The sequence below is a fragment of the Pseudochaenichthys georgianus genome, chromosome 20 (assembly GCF_902827115.2).
Source record: "Pseudochaenichthys georgianus chromosome 20, fPseGeo1.2, whole genome shotgun sequence".
Lineage (NCBI taxonomy): Eukaryota > Metazoa > Chordata > Actinopteri > Perciformes > Channichthyidae > Pseudochaenichthys > Pseudochaenichthys georgianus.
The window spans coordinates 20,910,527-20,931,888 of NC_047522.1; the positions used below are offsets into that span (position 1 = coordinate 20,910,527).

Consider the following 21,362-nt stretch of genomic DNA (forward strand, 5'->3'; position numbering starts at 1 on the left):
GTGTGGAAGGGCCGTTACTGATTTGAAAGCAGGAGCTTTCAGTCAAGTTTCCAAATGTATAGTTATGTGTATGAGAAGGTATGGGATTTTTTTTTTTTAATTCAGTTACAAAATTATTACATGAATTATTACAAAAAATGTAAAAGAAGTCATATATCTACAGTAAATGTCTCAGTTTTAATTGTGTATCGTACCATGGTGGGACTGGGACATGTGGCTCTGCTGGTGGTGCAGCTGGCCCAGGTGTGTGTGCCCCATGTGTGTGTGCGTCAGGTGCGAGATGTGTGTATGCGCCAGCGAGTCGGCCAGCCGCCCGGCGTTGCCGCTGCCTCCGCTCTGCGTGGAGGAGGACGAGGAGGAGGTGGAGCCCAGGTGGGCGGGGCCTAAGTGTGACGGGCGGCTCATCCAGTGCTCCATGGCCGACATGTCGTCCCCGGGCCCCGCCTCTCCCTCTGAGCCCGACGACGAGTCCGAGCACAGGGGGGACAGGCCTGTGAGAGGCAGAGGGTTAACAGAAAACCTTCACACAACATCAACACAACAGCACATTGACATCTTGGGAATATTCGCTAAATCTTGCTAAGAGGAGCGATATCACTCGTTGGTTTTCATAAAAATACAACCTTTTTCCGTTTGTTCACGCTGCGGATAATACAGATTATGTAACATGTTAAAGAATAAGCTGTAGATTTTCTTTATGTTATACTTTTTGAAAGCACCTTGCTAGCTGTTTCCACCCGTTTCCAGTATTTATGCTAAGCTAAGCTAAATGGATGCTAAGTTATAGCTTTAAATCTACTTAAAGGTAGGGAAGGTAAGAATGGAGAAACCAGCTCGAGTGCGCTAGAATTTGAAAGTACGCAGCCGAAAAAAATCTGCCCCTTCCTTCAGACTTCCTTACAGAGCCCCTCCTCCAACACACACGAACGCGCACATGACCAATGAGGGCACGAGATCAGTTTGTGCACAGATGGAAGGCTGACAGGCAGGTAGGCCATCCAATCATCTGCCGCGGGCCGAGGCAGATGATTGGTCGTGCTTTTTACAGCGCCACGGCTTCCACAGATTACATATTTTTATGTATTTATTGTCAAAGCATTTAATGTATTCATTGCTGTCGGGATGTTAAGAGCATTCCATGGAATATAACAAAAAGTGTTTCTGAAGTGAATTACCTACCCCACCTTTAACAAACAAATGATGTCAACTTGAAGGAAAGCTCCTCTTGTATTACATTTTGTAAAAGTGATTTTGGCTTCTTTTTGTTGTTGAAATAAACACGTCAGTTACCGGTTGATGTGTGTCGGGCTAGTGAAAGCAAATATAACACAAACTGACATCCACTTTAAATTCTAAAAAACTGCACATAGTTAGTTATTTATAGCAATTTGTTAAAACGCAAAACTTTTGCACATATCATATTTAAATAATTTTGGTGTGCACATGCTTCTGCGGTGTTAGTAAGCACAGAGCTAAACTGGCACTGTAAGCCTCATTTGAAATCCAGAGAGAGATTTAAGATGTTATTTAATCAGAGAATCCCTCAGCTGACTGCAGCTCCCACATGAGAGTCTTTTAATGATAAACACAGCTGAATATGGGTTTTTCAGTTTAGTGAAACAATAGTTCAAAGTGAAGCAGTAGCAGTTTCTTGAACTCGCAGACACAATACGTCACAAATCAGCTTCCATAGAGAAGCCACAAGAAACTATGTGTCACTGTCTTGAAGCTGCATTTTTTTTTAAAAACAGTTTACTTTTCATTTAGTTTTTTACAGTACAGGGTCCAGTCGAATACAATCATTAATATAAGTATCACCAGAGGCAGATTTACTAACTATTCTCCATCCATATCTTCTAGATTGTTACATGTGAGCCTTTGGGGAAACGTCAGGTTCACTTAATTCCTTTCTCAAAAGGTTAAAAAGCAAATTAAGGGTGAGGAAAATTATTACATTTCCTTCATTAAAATTCAATCAAGATCCCAATTTGTGACATCAACTTTGATTAATGTTCAATCCAATGAGCTCATATATTTGAGGTAAAGGTCAAATTCCCCTGCAATGAGTCAGCGTTTAGCTCTCAGGCTCCAAGCTGCTGGTAAAGTCTGTCTGAAGTGTTAAGATCTTTAAACTCAAAACTTATTTCTCAGGCAAGCTTTGCATGATTCACATTATAGTATTAACTTGATTTATTGTATTTAAATTGTACATTGGGACATTTGTTATTTAAGCTGTCGAACAGCATTCTATCTTACTGACTGATTCACAACGTTTTACATCCCATTGTCCAGTTCCTCGAGTGCCACAGAGGAGGCAGGAGTCTTAAAACCCGGATGTAAACTCCTTCCGGTTCCTTCGCCAAAAAGCAACGCAATTTCTCCATAGGATTTTGGAAAATAGCTGGAAATCAGGTCTGTGGTTGAGACACATTTAAGAGACGGATCACGTTTTGTTCAGCCGGATAATCCCCACATGTCTATCCTACTTTTATCATTTTTTAAGCATAAATCTAGTCGCCAGAAGCTAAATGCTAACGTTACGCTATAAAGGAACTACAGCAGGGTCGCTGCTTCAACGTCACGCCAACTTAAGATCCATATTCAAAACTACAGATTCAAAATGGTTCAAGTTGAAGCATTTCTTTGAACACTTTGCAGGAGGCAGGGACTTGCTTTCAAGCCGAATAGGGCAAACAAACTTAGCGGGAGTGTTTTACGTGTTCGGCGTAATGACGTAAAACGGCCTCGACAACTTCTGTAGTCCTAGTATTCAGCCACTTGTTAACAACCATCGTTTTTCAGACACGTCCACTCTTCAGAAATCACCAGCGGGGTCACTGCTGATGGATTTAATGTCCTAGAACAAAACGTGATCCGTCTCTTCAATGTGTCTGAACCACAGACCTATTTCCAGCTCTTTTCCAAAACCCTCTGGAGAAGTTGCATTGCTTTTTGGCGAAGGAACTGGACGTGGTAAAATGCTAACTCGCTTCCGGGTTATAGGACGCATCACTGTGGCACTCTATTCGTCGTATTCTGGGCTTGTCAGTCATCTGTACTAGCCTGTACCAAAAGGTGCTTTACATTCAGGTACAATTGATTGATTTATTTTAATGGACACATTTAACGTAGTTTACTGGCTGCAACATTACAGCTGTGTTGGGTTTTACTGTAAATCTGTCAGTGGGGTTGGCATGCTTCAGAAAATGTGCATGTTTGCAGTTTAAGTGAGTGTGTTCCTCTGAAGGAAAGAGACTAGGGGTGCAACAACTAATCGACTTAATCGATTAAAATCGAAGACCAAATTAGTTGCCAACTAATTCAGTCGTCGATTCGTTGGTGACGTCATCACGTGTGTTTTACGCGCCGTTAAGCTCCAACGTTATCGGTCTTTTTATCGGTACTGGAGACATTTAAAAAATATGTCATGTATTATTGCTACAAAAACATTATATTGCAGTCTTAGTGTCGCCAACTCGTTTCTAATATGCAAAAAGACAAAAATATGCGTCTACGGTGTATTTTCGATCTTTCCAATCGAGACGAGATCTCTCTCTCCTCAGTCTGTGTGCGAGGGGGAGGGGCGGTTTACACACATGCAGCTGCTACATGCAGCAACACACGGCGGGGATGGCGGAAAGAAGCGCTCCAAGGTGTGGTTAAATGTTACCCGTCTCGATGTGGACAATGCTCTTTGCCAATAGTGCAATAAGAGTCTAGCATGTCAGGGCGGTAACACGAGCAATTTGTCTAAACATTTAGCAAAAGTGCTCCAGACGGAGGAATGCACCGGGTTCCACTGTCTTGCTCTGTAGCCCTCTCCACGAGTAACGTTTCCAAGTCAGCAACACACGGAGATAACAAAATGATACAAACATGGGTTAATGATTAGAGGTAACTGAGTTATTTATTTTGTTAAAGTTTCAGCTATTCTGTTTACAATTATGTTATCACATTATTTAATACGATTTGTTAAAACATTGTTGTTTCTTTTGATGTGAAATATTATTTATTTAATTTAAATAATTTATGTTAATGTTGTAAACTATTTGTTTAGTTAATTTAATAATATATGTATTTTTGAATCAAATATTCATCTTTAATAATAATAATACATTTTATTTCTATAATGCTTTTCTTGAACCCAAAGACGCTTTATTGTCTTCATTGTTAGTTTCCACATGCCTAAAACAACCTCAAGCTAAATCTAAAAGTTGATGGCTAAATAAGAGCGTTTGAGAAATTGTGCAAGGCATAATAGTCCGAATAGTCGATTAATCGTTTCATTAATCGATAGATTAATCGATTATCAAATGAGTCGTTTGTTGCAGCCCTAAAAGAGACACAGCATTACTATATAATCCTGTCTGGGCACTGGGCAGCCGCTCTGGGGTCACGTTGTATTCTTAGAGCAACCCAGTGTGGCCTAGAAAACCAATGTGTGTGTGTGTCAGCGCTTTCCAAGCATTTTTAAATGCAAAGTCACATGAAAATGTTTGCTTTTAATGAATTCTCTCTAAGAACTGTTCTCATCAGGAGGTTGTGTTAAATAACTGAAGATGTGTGCAGGTGTTTGTTTGAGACCTTCACCTGGAGGTGTGTATGCATCCATGGAGGTCTGCACCACCAGCGAGCGTCGTTTGGAAGGCATCGGCACGGCAACCTTCCTCTCCACGTGTCGCGCCAGCACGGCCTGCACCGCCTCAGTGTGGACGTCTGAGAGAGAGAGAGAGAGAGAGAGAGAGAGAGAGAGAGAGAGAGAGATTCACACAAACTTCACAGGAGATTTTGTATCTGAATATAGGATTGGATTTTTAAATACTTTTAATGGAAGGAGTCAAATATTGCGTCGGGCCGAACCACGCCCCTTAGCTGGGATATAATGAGCATATACCACGGCCTGTCGTGAGCTATTGCTTAAATGTATGAGTTGCAGTGCAATATAATATAGTTACCGAAGTGGAAATCAATAATAAGTATAATATCATTAAACTGCCAATAGGAAGAAGCTGCATGAGTTTGCAGTGCTTCATCTTTTTGAATTTCTTATTTAGCAGCTTAACTTTGTATAAATATATTTTGAATCACATTAAAGCAGATAGGGCCATTAGAGAGCCCGATGTTTAATTATTGAAGATGAGATGTTGGCAGTTAAAAAGCTCTTTACATCAGTGCAGTTCATAGGAAGACTTGATATTGAATCTATAATATTTCTGCTTGCATTATGAACTTTTGTTAGAAAAAGTACTTTCAATTAGCATTAGCATGACGCATAGGATCCAGTGTTTTGTTGTTGCATGAGCTATAATGGGATCTAAAAGTCTCCATTTATTTTGACTCAAAGGATTCCCTAACGTAATGGAGGTGCGATACTAACTAATATAGAGAATATTGAGCACATTAACAGCAGTGTATCGTGTTGTTCTCTGTACCTGATCGATAGCGCTCGTCTCTGGTGCCTGAGGTCCGCCGCCGGTGGAAACGGGCAGCAGACGGAGGGCCGAGTGGAGCCCGGTGAGACAGGGGCCCCTCCATCCCTACAGAGGCAAGCAGGCAAGCAGGCGGATACACACACACACATATATATCAACATACACAGACACACATACAGAGATATGCACATACACGTTTCGCAAAAGCAATAAATCCAGTGCGAAAAAAAAGAAACATGGAGATGATTTGAATCGGCAGAAAAATATTATTTTTCTGATATCATAAAACTAAATAATAAAAAAATAACGTAAACAAATTAAATTATAATAATGTGGTATTTTTGCTCTGGCAGAATATCCCCCCTCGGTAGTTTGTGACCCATTCTGAAACCGGAGATACATCCCTGTAATGGACGAAAAAGCGTGTGTGCGTGCATGCGTGCGTGTGTGGAGGCAGGACGTTCAGAGAGCCCCAGGCTGAGCTCGAGGGAGTCTTAACCTACATGTACTAGTGACGGCAGCTGAAGACTAAATCGATAGAGTAGAGTATATAGAGTGGTGCAGGGATGATATATTTTTTTAGGCCGACCCGGAAGTTAGCATCCCTCGGGCTCCCTAGACAAAAAGCTATTCTTTCACACACAGTGATGTCACGAGCTACCCACAATGCAACGCGCGCCATATATATATATATATATATAAATACGCCATTTTCCTGGAGGTGCTAATATCCTGGAGGTGCAAATATAAACAGCTAGCTAACGTAGCCAGGCAGAGCGCACTAGGTTTTTTTTCTGAATTAACGACCGAAGAAATCGCTGCATGTCTTCGGATTACATCTCTGGACTTGAGGGGTGTGCTTTAGGTCGTTACCAGCGTGAACTAGAGCTGTGTGGGTTGTCGGATTGCCCTTACAGACTGCCTGCAGATGTATGGAAAAACAACCCTCGAAAATGGCCTTCGTCGATTTTGGCTGCATCTACGTCTATCTTCTGGAAACACCAGGTGAACACCCCACTTGTCACAATAATATTATCATGCCATTGCTTATATGTGGTATTTTAGAGTTGACTAGATATTGATTAAGGCAATAGACTATGATATTCAGTACAGGAAGCTTAGCAACACCTAGACGGTGCACGGCTAAACCCTCGGCCTGCTTGCACCTCGCGTAAAATGGCGGATACCGGAAGTACGGTGTCGCCCTCGGCCCAATACCCGTATGTGTGTGTGAAAGAATTGGATTTGAGAATATAAACTCTCTGGCAAACACACATTTATGATACTTAAACGTTTAGTTCAGCAAACTAATCTCCACAGATTTACACCACTTTTATGATTTTTAAAGTTGAAATGAAATAGCTAGAAGTAAAAAGCTAATCTTATGCTACATCACGTCAATGCGGCTAAGCTAAAGGCGGCTAGTTATTGACGTGATGACGTTTAGTAGTCATATTTAGTCACTTGTTGGCTACCGGCTTTTTTTATGACATATAGAAGTTTCAGAATTTTACTAGTAGGGTATTTATTTACTGACAGTTTTTATGTTGTAGGACAAAACTTGAAGTAAAATGCTGACTCATTCCTGCACCACTCCATTCGCAGCTGTATTTGTCATGTTCCCAGATCGATACCCTAGCAGTGATGTATATGAATATTTAATCTGTGTGTTGTGGAGGTCAGAGGTCGCTAAATTACCTCCAGCATGTGGAAAATATGCCCTGATCAGTTTGGACCGCTTCTTCTCATAACCCTTCTGAGTGATGTCCCCTGCAAACAGATAGAGATAGATAGAGTGAGAGAGCCAGCGACGGCTGTGGGGCCACTTTGATTTTTATTCACTTTATCAGGATTAAATATTATTTTTTAACTTGGAGGGGAGTGCTGGTGGCTTGTTGGACAGCCAATAAGCACATGGCCCTCAGTTTTAATGCGAGACACTTTGTCTCATGTCCCACAGCCTCTTCTGTCTCTCACAGTCTTTTATTGTCTCCGTCTAAAGTGTTAATTCAAGATATGAAAACATGAGAAACATAAATAAAACAACAGAAAGGATTATGATGTGATAATGAAAATGAAAAGAAAAAAGAACGATGAAGATTTCAAGAGTCAACTCAACTTTAGCTGGCCCCCCTGAAGCCTCTGGAGCAGCGTTTCCGCCAGGGGGGCGTCTTGCCGTCATTTGACGCTCTGAACTCGAGCCGAGGGCGTCCAAAAAAATAAATAATTCGAGAGAAGATCGAGTTTTTATCGCTTGAAATGACGAAAAGGAAAAAGGACAAGGACATCCCTCTGTTGGAGGGGCAAAGGAGTCTGGTGGGATTCTTTTCGCCGCCAGCAAAGCGTGTTCCTGTGACGGAAAGTGTACTGCCGGCGAGCCTTGACGGGGGGTGCTAGTGGAGCACGCGCGTGAACTGCTCTTCTTAGTGAGCCGAGCCAAATGATCCGGCTCACTAAAAAGAGCTGGAATTCCCATCACTAATTACGTAAAGAGATAGTATCTATAAATTAAGGGACGGCTCAATTCAAAATTCAAGTCACGTGACACGACGTGAGGTTCTCGGGGTGGACGCCCTCTCAGCCCTGGTCTGGCGGAAACACTGCTCTGGAGGTCTGATATTACAATGGGTACGTTTTCAATCAGGAGGTCGATGGTTCGATCCCCAGCCTCTGCAGTCAACATGTTGATGTGTCCTTGGGCATGAGACTCAACCCCAAGTTTGCTCCTGAGTGCCAATGGCTGTGAGTGTGCGTGAATGTTAGTCTCCGTAATCGGTTGGCACCATTATTTCAGGAAATCAAAACCTAAAATGTTTCTTCCGTCAGTAGTGTCATTTTGTAGTTTCAAGAGAAGACAGACTCCTCCCCGCAAATAATAAAAACCGTTGAGACAAAATCGACCTTGCTGAGAAGAGGACTTGGGGCGAGGCTGTTTCCAAGGATAGAAACAATGGAAGGAGCTTATCGTGTCACACAGGAGACCAACAGTTACAACTCTAGGTCCAACAACCAATCAAAGTGTGTGGTCCGTGCGAGGGGCTTGTCAGATTACACAAAACCGCCCACAGAATCTCATGTTGGAATCAGGGAGGATACATCCCACATGTTACTTCCTGAAACAGAAAATCTGAGAATGATGTAAATGGTCAGATGTGTGGAGAAGCTCTCATTCATTATTCAGCTCGCAAAAGAACTCCATCACCGCCTCCATACGTTCTCCATCGCAGGGTACACAATCACCCAACGTTACAGCAGATATACAACATCGCACCTCTCAGTTAGCGCCTAATTCAACGCCAGTCTAGATTTGTTGTGTGAATTATTTCAGATCTTATTCTATAAAGAGGGACACTGGTACCAGCCATCGGCAACCAGAAATACTAGAAGACTGTAGTACTCTCGACTTAATGTAGATCACACGATGAAGAGGATATACATTTTTAATGCTAATTGCCTGTTCTTCCTCTCCTCTCCATACAAACTACCATCCAGAGAAGTCTACCAAAGAACAGGTTTTCATCATAACGAAAAATATGATATCTTTTTTGAGCTGACTGCTTGATAAAGAGGTGGAAATACACCATCAGTAGACATGAAGATAAGACATTTCCAGTATGAGGGACCGGTAAGAGTGGACAGCAGCAGAGGTCAGAGTGGAGGCGGAACATGGAGAATCATCAGAGACCCTCAGGGGGTTTCTGCTGCCCCCGCCTCTCCAACATCTGTCAATCACAGCACCCCGGGGTCCTTGAGCGAGGCTAATAACAGCTAATACCTCCTCGTTTGTCCCCATTAAATACGGCTAAACTGCCTCACACCGGTTTTCTAATTATTGATTCCTTTTGAGTGCCACAGAGAGGTTTACCTCGCCTACAACAGGGAAGCTAATCCAACACAACTGTGTAAGAAATTCTGAAAAATAATTGCATGCACACGAACATGCTGTCGTGATAATATGCTATAAACAAGGCAGCTGGCAGGTGGGCATTTCATCACACTATTGCTACTCAAAATATGTAAAAATACAACAACAGTTCCACTTGTTTAACAAAGTTGGAAGATGTCTGTGTGTTGGGAAAAAGCCAACAACTGGATATATTAGATTTCTGTTGATGGAGACAGAAGCCATGAAAATACAAAAAACTGTTTTATGTCGCAAGAATAAGACGGTTAGGATAATATTGCACAGATAAAATTGAATAAGAAATAAAACAATGACTGGAAACTAGGGATGTAACGATATACCGAATATCGCGGTAAATAAACGTCTCAATACCGTCGTGAGACTGACAAAATCTACCGCAATTTTTTTTTTTTTTTTTATAAACACTTTTTTTTGTTTTAAACCTTTATTTAACCAGGTGGTCCCATTGAGATCATCGATCTCTTTTTCAAGAGAGACCTGTCCAACATGGCAGCAAGTAGGTTACAACATGAACATAAAACAACAGAACACAAAAGGACATCGTATTTACAGGGCTACATTTACACACCTAGAGACATTGACAAGTACCAACAGTATATTTATATCTGTCAATAAGCCTCACCTTCTTGGCAACAACTGTATTGTTTTTGAAGTGGTGGAGAGACGATGCACAGTTTGACCCACTGCTGTCACCCATGGCCAAAGCATGTCTCTCCGTCCCACTGAGGTGGCGTTAGACTTTTTCGCTGTCCGTCATTTTGACAGACAGGATCGTAAAATGTCCGTCATAATCCCTTATTACCCGTCGGGTCTGAACAGTTCACGAGAGAGCACGCTCGTGAACTGTCAACGGGGGGGGCGGTGTTATGCCGTGTGTGCATGCACCTCGCGGGAGCGCACACAGCGTAAAGCAAAACCTCCCAGACATGTGTTGATCTGTACGGTTTGGAAACTATATCATTTCCTTTTGGAGGGCAGCATAACACGGCATAACACCAGAGCCTCGCTGCGGGGAAACCTTGGCGCTGTTCCGAGTTTGTTCTAATCTGCTTTCAGATTGTTCCGTCATTGATAAATAAAATATTCGGTTAACGCGACCACTGCTGTCCCAGCAACATCAGTACCAAGCGAGAGAGTTTCTTCCAGAGCAGGGGATATTGTAGATGCCCAAACATCCCAGTTTATAAATACCTGGAAATGTGGACATTCTCATATTCCTAAAAACCTGTCTGATGATGCTGAGTGAGTGACTCGTGCGTTTGAGTTGAGTTACTTGAAAAACTAAAGTGAAACTTTGTTTGGTAGTACTATAGGTACATAAACACTGGTTTTCTTGTTCCAGTCTGTTACAGTCACTTTGTTTTTGACACTTTAAAATACTGCTATCCTACTAACATGCTGTACAAATCAGATTTATTATTTAATAAAGAAACATTTTCCGAGTAAAAAAAATTGTTATTGAAAAAAGAAAAAGAAAATCTTTATTAATCCATATCGCGATAAATACCGTACCGTGGACTTGTTATCGCGATATTATCGTACCGTGAGTTTTTGGTATCGTTACATCCCTACTGGAAACACATCACCAGATGTCATCTTTGTTTAAAAACTTGGATCACTAGTCTATTTGTTGTTGCTTGTGTTCTGCAAAGCTGTTGTTTCTTTTGAAAGAAGATAATTTATCACACCTGAGCGCTCGTTCCATTTGCCAAAAAATGAACTCAGCTGTTTGCACACAGATTGTGTTCCTTCCTTCTATTCTGGGTGTGTGTGGGGGGGTGTGTGTGGCTCCAGGGCATAGTTGCAGCTGTGCATCTATGCATACAAACACATATCGACTACATAACTAACTGCTGGCTTCTGCAATGTTGAAGGTCCAATTAAAAGATGCATATCTTAGAGAGAGGGACATCTTTCTCTCAGCTTAATGAACTAAACATTCCTGGGGAGGCCTCTGGACTACAAGCATGGCCAAAACTCAAACAGGGTAAACGGTTGCAAATTCCTGAATGAGCTTGAATATAAAATATGTAAGCCGGTCTGCTGCAGAGCTGTGTGGCGCGTCTGTTTTTATTGAGATAGTGAATTAATTGTGGCTGAAAGAAAAAGGAGTGTCGGATATTAGACCACATTTTTTTTTAAATAGAGAGAGAAAAAACGACAAGAGTCTGCATTTCACAATCGGACCATGGACAACGGCCAGAACATCTGGGTCCAATCTGCTCATCTGTGCTGCTGCGTGTGTGTGTGTGTGTGTGTGTGTGTGTGTGTGTGTGTGTGTGTGTGTGTGTGTGTGTGTGTGTGTGTGTGTGTGTGTGTGTGTGTGTTGCATCCGAGTGAGGCCTTTTCTCAGATCAACCGCAGCATAACAACATTCCTGCTTCTTCTCTCTCTCACTGTGTCTCTCACTGTGTGTCTCTCTCTCTCTCTCTCTCTCTCTCACACACACACACACACACACACACACACACACACACACACACACACACACACACACACACACACACACACACACACACACACACACACACACACACACACACACACACACACACACACACACACACACACACACACACACACACACACACACACACAGGTCCATGGGGAGACGCCATCTTCTACACGCAGCGCAGCAGAGCAGGGAGGGTGTTGCCTAGCAACGGTTCTCCTGGAGAAAAAAGGACCGAGACGGCCATCTTGGATTTGGAGCATCGGATGTGAGCAGTGGGGTAATGATACCTGCCAGGGTGTGTGCATATGTTTGTGTCTCTGTGTGATGTGCGTGTGTGATACTAGTCTGTGTTGGCAGCCTAATTACTTTCCTCCGTCTCCTCGCTCCCTCTCTCTCACACTCGGCCGTTTGAATGGCACGCAGCTGAGGGAGAATCGATCGGCCGGCTGCAGATTGGAGTTTTTCCGCCCGCTGAGATCCTGAAGCCAACAGGTCTGCAGCTCTCAGCCAGGAGAAAAAACTCTGAAAAACAATGTTGGCAGGTTCACCGTAAACCTGCCATGTCCTCTGTACTGAACACATCGTCCCTAATACTTCCCATTTCCATTCTGGGATGTCTGTCCAACAGCCACGGAATTTGATTGCCTCAAATATTATATACAGGATATTTATTACACCAGATATATTGAAATATGCCAATTCTGATATGTTCAAAGAAAAAATTGATTAAGTAGTGATGCCCGTGTCAGGGTTTTTTATTACCTGCAACCACCGGACCCGTTATGAGACCCAATCCGCGCTGACTAACCTGCAGAAATATGCAATAAAACACCTGCCCGGTGTTTTTAACAGATCTGCACCTTCTACTCAATCAGTTTTATTACGCTGCTTTGCATTCTGGACTTTACCTTCACCTCCGTCTTTGATTTTGAGCGACTGATTATAAATCCTGAAAGTTGATGTGATTTTCCTCACAGTTTTTGCTTTAAAGGATTTTATTTTTTATTTGGGAAATATTAAGTGTCAAGGTGTTATTAATGGGTTGATCTGAACGGTAGTCTACTTACATTTTGAATTATTTTATTCAGGTAAATCTGTTGTGTTAAGACAACATCTAGAGAACTTGGCTTATTTTGTCCTCTAAGTTTTTAACCAAAAGAGGTTTTTTTAAAGTAGCGTTTGGTACAGAAATCAGGCATCATATCAACATTAGTGTACATTTTTTTTATAATCCCTCAGGGGTGTGTGTCAGAAAACAACATTATCAGGCTATTAAATGGACGCAGAACCTTCCTACTTTTCCTTCTGTCCCGCTTTATTTGATCTCTCTGTCTGTCTTATCACATTATCATAAACAGACAGTCCACCCACAAGCCACCATGGTAACCAAATCTACCTCCAGCAGGCAGACACACACACACACACACACACACACACACACACACACACACACACACACACACACACACACACACACACACACACACACACACACACACACACACACACAACTGAAGTATGCGTCACGCTTTGGGACCTTGGGCTGTCAGCACATGGGGCCTTGTGGACTGTGAAGAGTCCACTGGATCTACAACATGTGTCCACAGAAGTCCAGCGGATGTATTTTTTTTTTCTGTATCATTCTCTGACCTCAAACCAATAAGCCCAAAATGTTTCGTCATTGATTTAAATCTGAGAGAAAACTTTATATTTAGAGGCTAAAAACAGCAACATATGTCGCATTGTTGTTTTAAAAAGTCTATTTTCTCTGAATCTTTTGTCGAAGAATTAGCACTGTTATGTCATCAATGGGGATTGTGATAACTGGAAGTGCGTTTTTGACAAAAATTATTAGAGTAAACCGTTCATCAAACAATCAATGTGGAGAATAATTCCATGTCGCTGCACTACGGGTTGCCTGCTCGTTTCTTTGTGAGTCAATAAATGACACTAGCAGTTCATCAATTATCATAATTAGACTCCATTTTCAGTTGAACACCTGTTAGGAGATTTGGTAGACAACTTGTCCACTTTCTTAAATCTCCCCGCGTTCCTACACAAGCCGTTATCTTACAGGAAGGAAACCCAAAGCATACAAGTAACCGTTTAACAATAATCCATTTTAATGGTAATATACAATGCAATACAATCAAGTACAGTACAAATTAAATACCGTTTATCTGTGGGATCCCATAATTACCTGTGCCAGCGAGAGGAGAGAGAGGGAGGCACTGCTGGGATTCCTGTCTAAATACTTCGCTGACCAGAAGGAGGAGTTATCTGCGCCCCCCCTTCCAGACCAGTGATTGGCTGCCCAAATTAGTATCAACAGCTCACATCCCCAATCCCAGTGGCTCAGCTTCCTTATCACAGGGATCTGAGATGACTGTATGTTAACTCCACACCTTCCCCCTCTTCCTTTTGTCTTCACAAAACCAAATGTTCACAGGCCCCACAAACAGTTCACAGTTTTCTCACCCAAATCATTTTCCCTTTTTAAGCATCTTGATAGTTTTACTAACATGAATACATACAAATATTTCCTCACACACCTAATCCACTGTTGAGTGCCACCTTTCCCCTCATCTCTCCCACTTCAATCCAATTGAAAAAAAATACCGGATGTTCACATTTTGAGATGTCATGAAAGTGATGTTCACAGCGTTATGTCTCACCGTTTAACAATGTGGGGATTTGCAGTTTTTCCCTTTTTTTGCATTGTTAGAAATGGAATATATTAGGCTTAGTCGGTTGGTCGGGCATTTCAAACGCTACAGAAGTGCCACTTTAGACAAATGTGATTCTCTGGGGTTTTTCCCACATTTTATAGACTGATGGTTAATTCATGAAAACTTTAGAAATGGTTTTCTTTAAGATATGATGGCTCTGACAGCTGAATGTTAAACTGGAGGAGAGTGTGGCCAAAGGAGCAAGAAGAAATGCTTCCTGTGTGTCATCCACTGAATAAATAAAAATTCTCCCACAAATGTCCGGATTTTCAAACTCTTCTCGAGCAGACATGTACCTACAATATATGATAGACATAATGTTCGCCCTATTTTACATTGACTTTTTAAACGGATTGTTATTTTAGTCATTTCAAATCTTAATATGGATTTTCAGTCAATCATTTGTTTCCTAATATGAACAGACACATTATATAAGACACCCACAGAGGAAGTTGTGTTCATTGTATTCGGATGAAGCCCAGCAGTCGGACGTCATCTCAAACTAAATGATTGACAGCGGCTCCATTTTAACAACACGCCAACGCACCGATCACTGAGCTGTCACTGGGTTCCTTCCAATTTGAACCAGAAAAAACATTTCTTTGTTCTGTAAATTGTTTTGTTGAACTCAGCCAAAACTATGAGGGAAATCATAGACCTCAACGGCTGTTTCCATGAAAAACACACAAAAACAACAACACACGAACTGAACTGGAAACATCAACTCCTATGCAGAGATCGTTATTGATCAAACCTGAGTCTCAGATAACAAGACGGGTATTAGAAGCAATCAATATCCAGATGAACTCAAACCAGACCAGCTCCATGCAGCATCAGAAGACTCTTCACAAAACTCTCATGTGTCCAGCTTCCAATAGCTGGACCTAAACTACGTCTATAAAGCGTGAATACTGTCTGTCGCAAGTTCCAATTTGACTGGGAAAATACAAAGATCAGAAAACTTGAACTTGAACAAATGAAGCTCGGCGTAAGTTCAACCAGGAAGACCGTCTTACTATTCCCAAGTAACTACTCTCTCTCCTCTCAATAAGTGATCAGGGGCGTCACTCTCCAGCTTAACCAATCACTTCGCTCTATTCCCAAGAGCCTATCTTAGCGCTCTGCCAAACCTTTTAAGTCTGCTCTCCCCCATCTGACAGCTGTCATTTCAGGTGACTCTACGCAACCCTCCTCCCCCCTTTTCACCTCCCGTCCCTCTGAATCCAGGGTCAAGCTAAACCACTCCTCCTCAGACCGACCCAACTATCCATTCACCACCACCAGGGTCTAGCTAAACCACTCCTCCTCAGACCGACCCAACTATCCATTCACCACCACCAGGGTCAAGCTAAACCACTCCTCCTCAGACCGACCCAACTATCCATTCACCACCACCAGGGTCAAGCTAAACCACTCCTCCTCAGACCGACCCAACTATCCATTCACCACCACCAGGGTCTAGCTAAACCACTCCTCCTCAGACCGACCCAACTATCCATTCACCACCACCAGGGTCTAGCTAAACCACTCCTCCTCAGACCAACCCAACTATCCATTCACCACCACCAGGGTCAAGCTAAACCACTCCTCCTCAGACCGACCCAACTATCCATTCACCACCACCAGGGTCTAGCTAAACCACTCCTCCTCAGACCGACCCAACTATCCATTCACCACCACCAGGGTCAAGCTAAACCACTCCTCCTCAGACCGACCCAACTATCCATTCACCACCACCAGGGTCAAGCTAAACCACTCCTCCTCAGACCGACCCAACTATCCATTCACCACCACCAGGGTCTAGCTAAACCACTCCTCCTCAGACCGACCCAACTATCCATTCACCACCACCAGGGTCAAGCTAAACCACTCCTCCTCAGACCGACCCAACTATCCATTCACCACCACCAGGGTCAAGCTAAACCACTCCTCCTCAGACCGACCCAACTATCCATTCACCACCACCAGGGTCTAGCTAAACCACTCCTCCTCAGACCGACCCAACTATCCATTCACCACCACCAGGGTCTAGCTAAACCCCTCCTCCTCAGACCAACCCAACTATCCATTCACCACCACCAGGGTCTAGCTAAACCACTCCTCCTCAGACCGACCCAACTATCCATTCACCACCACCAGGGTCTAGCTAAACCCCTCCTCCTCAGACCAACCCAACTATCCATTCACCACCACCAGGGTCTAGCTAAACCACTCCTCCTCAGACCGACCCAACTATCCATTCACCACCACCAGGGTCTAGCTAAACCACTCCTCCTCAGACCAACCCAACTATCCATTCACCACCACCAGGGTCTAGCTAAACCACTCCTCCTCAGACCGACCCAACTATCCATTCACCACCACCAGGGTCAAGCTAAACCACTCCTCCTCAGACCGACCCAACTATCCATTCACCACCACCAGGGTCAAGCTAAACCACTCCTCCTCAGACCGACCAAACTATCCATTCACCACCACCAGGGTCAAGCTAAACCACTCCTCCTCAGACCGACCCAACTATCCATTCACCACCACCAGGGTCTAGCTAAACCACTCCTCCTCAGACCGACCCAACTATCCATTCACCACCACCAGGGTCTAGCTAAACCACTCCTCCTCAGACCGACCAAACTATCCATTCACCACCACCAGGGTCTAGCTAAACCACTCCTCCTCAGACCGACCCAACTATCCATTCACCACCACCAGGGTCTAGCTAAACCACTCCTCCTCAGACCGACCAAACTATCCATTCACCACCACCAGGGTCTAGCTAAACCACTCCTCCTCAGACCGACCAAACTATCCATTCACCACCACCAGGTTCAAGCTAAACCACTCCTCCTCAGACCGACCCAACTATCCATTCACCACCACCAGGGTCTAGACCCCGGGGGGTTTCATCGGATTGGTTCTCCCCTCCCGAATGATACTTCCTGCACAACATTAATTTGTGTATCCCTGCAATAAATATGTATTCTTACATCAAAACCGTCTCTCCTGATTGAACTGCTGTTTCTCTTGATAAGTGTCAAAATAACAATAAAAGTGTAAATCAGAATTGGTAATCATTGGAGTTTTATTTACCAGTCTTCTTTTCCTTTATTCCCTGTGTCACTTTTGATGCTGCCGTCTTTAACAGGACTCCTTGGACTCTCAATGGGACCTTTCTTGATCAATAAATAAACAATACAATAAAGTCAGATATTGATGGTAAAGCATAAATAGATCCACTGTTAAATTACGCTTAAATGCAAATAGGAGCAAAAGAAGTGCCACTAAAACAGATTTCCATCCTTGACACCAAACCACCACTATAAATACAAAACACTAACTTTGCATGCCTTCAAATTCCAGGTTATAAAACTGATAAAACATCATCTAATTAGAAACTTCCTCAAACGAACTACATTCCACAGCAGCTTTATAAGAGATGCGTAATCAACGTAACTACACAACACAGAATCATTCATTATAAATTATTCATGAACATCCCTAGTAGAGTTGGTGCTTTTGTGCAGTGTGGGGCATTGCAGATAGAGAAAGACAAGCTGACCTGAGATGCTCCGCTCGGGGCCACAGATGTTGTGGTGTGTACGCACAAACATGAAAAAAACTGAATAAATATAGAAACTGCAATTGTGCATTTCCCCAAATGTGCACGGATTCGGAGTAACACATCCTAATTATCCACTGATACTCTTTATAAATATCCAACTCAGATTCAGAGAAGAAACAAGCTTTGATATGTGAAATATTTAGCAGCGGAGAAACAGTTTCACACCTGAGCAGCACTTTATCGATTAAATATGCATGTGAGGACATTACCTTTTCAAATCAGTTCCTCTTTGTTTCTCCTAGTCAGCTCGCACATACTTCACTATAGAGTGGTGCAGGAATGAGTCCTCAAACCTGGAAATGGGTTCACTTCCGGTTTCCTTGTTGAAGCCTGAAATAAGGTGTCCTAAATGTTTGTTTGCTGCAATATTTTGATATATAACGTACAAATCCTAAGTCTAAGGGAGCCTTAGCAATGCTAACGTCGGGAACGGACTACAAAATGACATCATTGCTGCACCACTCTATCGAGAGGCGAAGTCCCTCCCTTTCCGGGCGAGCTCCATGGGACCTTATTTCGGGAAAAGTATGTATTGAAGTCAATGGGGAGAGAAAGATTATCTCTCGATCCAGTTTGAATTGTGCCACGAATTACACATATGATGTTTGTCAATTTAAAAGATAATTTTGCAATTCAAATTTTTTAAATGTGTCGTAACACTTTTTTTTGTGTGAAACCGCTCAATGAACTACATCTCCCGCCTCGCACCACACACCAAGACGGCCGTCACGTTGAAACATTTCACTCCTTTCTTTCAGAATGAGATGGAAAGTATTAAAAGAGGTGAAAATCACTCCAAGTCTGGGCGCGTTGAGAGCTGTACATACACACAAGGGGAGTGAGTCGGTTCCAGAGCCAGCATGCGGGACCGGGATTCTGGGATTTGTAGTGTCTAGTTGCGTATTTTTCATCGTCTTATATTTAAACAGTTTTACGACAAACTGTGACTTTTTTGACTTGGAAATTATTTTTTAAGATTGACAAACATAATATGTGTAATTCATGGCACAATTCAAACGGGATTGAAAGACAAGTTTTCTCTCTCCATTGACTTCAATACATACTTTTTCCGAAATAAGGTCCGATGGGTCGGAAGTAGATGGGCGGGACTTCGCCACTCTATTGGCCTAAACATGCACACAAAACCTCCCCAGAACATCTTCAGGGACAGCTTAAAGACAGTTACTTTGAGGTCTGCTGGACATCTGAGCACTCGAGGTTGTTTCCATACACAGCTCCTGATCCACCAGGCCATTAAAGAGGCTGATTCCCATCCCGCTATCATCCAACAAGTGCATGGTCAGCTCCGTTTGTCCCCTCTGAACGTCCCCCTGCATAAGAGCGCTGGAGAGCATCGCCTAATGCCTGGAGGTCGCAGTAATACACCAGAGATGATGTGATTTAGGCGACGCTAAGTAATGGAGCGGCAGAGAGGCTTATCTGCCAGAGCTCGGCTGATTGCTGACTTTATCTAAAAAACAGGTGGAGTGTGTCGGCTCGTCTTCTCAACGACGCAGAATAAAAAGTTTCGTGCCATCAAATCTGACAGGAAATAGTTGCCTGAGGTTCACTGCTCCGTGTCCTCAATCTTCCTTATTTGAAGCAGAGGTCTTTGTCGATTGGAAACCGTGTAAGACTTGCTTTACTTCCCTGCCAGTAGTGGTTTTGCAGAAAATCTCTTTTTGTTGAATGTCGGGATGCTTCCTCTTATGAAGTGATTGCTGAAAGGAGTCATGCAAACTATTGACTGATTACTGTTTTGTTAAGGTCAGTTACGAAGCAAAGGCCCCTAATACTTCCTGTTTTCAGCTGCTTCTCTCGAACCCGTTTCTCAGCCTCAACATTTTCTAAAAATTCAATGCATTATTTTTTTGCTGTGCGCTTCATCGGTTTATTTTGTGTGTGTCTGTTTTGGAGAGTGTGTCTAACAGAAGACATTAGCGTGATGTCTGGGAACTTGTGATGTACATTAGTGATTCTCTTTCCCTTCCAATGCTTCTTTAATAAGATGCCTCATCATGCACACTTACATTGTAAGAACTAGTATTCACAAACCAATAGCAGACACATTCACGCACCACCAGTGAAAGACACACTGACACGTCCATCACACCTGTCAGCTTCAGCCTGCTGCGATCCAATAACCCTGCCAGTCCTACAGACACACACACACACACACACACACACACACACACACACACACACACACACACACACACACACACACACACACACACACACACACACACACACACACACACACACACACACACACACACACACACACCTGAATCTAAGGAGTGTTTCATTTTGTCTGACGTTCTGTTGTGACGTTTCCACTTCCTCCCGCCGTATCCATCATTAATAACATCTGCCAGCAGCAGGTTCTGCTCTGATAAACACTCCCGGCTGGATTGGGGGCTCCAATAGGCCAGCAGCTGCCACATTTTTACCTCAGCGTGCGTGTGTGTTTCACTGCAGTGAGAGAAATAAAGGCTTTATTAATGATGAACCTGATCAGGACGTAAAGGGACAGTTTGATGTGTCGAGGTTTGGCTGCTTTCGGGGGATTTCAAAGACTGATGTTTTTAGGGATTAAAGCCGCAGATTCCTGATTGTCTCTACTTATACATTTCATGCTTAATTATTCCGAATTTGCCCCAGAAATTAAACCCTTAACACAGCATCTATTCTGCATCATGCTGGAGACCCTGAGACTGTTTTCAGCTGCACATCGCTGCAGGTGAGGCAGCTTTCACTGCAGGCTTTGCAGACCAGACACAGGTGACAGACGACTAAAGCTGAATCTACAGCTTCACCTTCAACAGCGCAATATCGGATTTTTGCTGCAAAGCAACATCATTAACCCTGGTTTGCTGCGGCGCATCACAATTACACAAATGTCTTTTTTCATTTCAGGCAACAGGGTGGCTCACATCCAGCATGTATCAAGGCTTCCTCCCTCACAATGTAGGCCTTCCCAAGCCTGTATGAATAAAATATGCCATCTCCATTATATAAGGAAGACATGCCATGTTCCTATCTGAGATGGGTTATACTGAAATAACTCCAGGCTGGATTGCTGTGATTGAGATTCAATGGCCCTAGAAGGAGAGTGTTTGTATCTGTTTATGGAAAAAGAAGAGGGTTGGGTGTGTGGTGGGGGTGAAAAATATACCCAAGCATCCTCCTCACCCTCATC

At 43.0% G+C, this 21,362-nt stretch overlaps 1 protein-coding gene across 1 annotated transcript in view; it reads right to left on the reverse strand.

The window, feature by feature from the left end:
* The window catches only part of LOC117466073 (disco-interacting protein 2 homolog C-like), a 53,911-nt gene that overhangs the window by 31,478 nt on the left and 1,071 nt on the right, over nucleotides 1-21,362 (reverse strand). Inside the window, 4 exon segments of the mRNA XM_034109211.2 lie at nucleotides 195-491; nucleotides 4,591-4,716; nucleotides 5,433-5,537; nucleotides 7,131-7,202. Of these exon segments, the coding sequence (XP_033965102.1) occupies nucleotides 195-491; nucleotides 4,591-4,716; nucleotides 5,433-5,537; nucleotides 7,131-7,202 (600 nt within the window).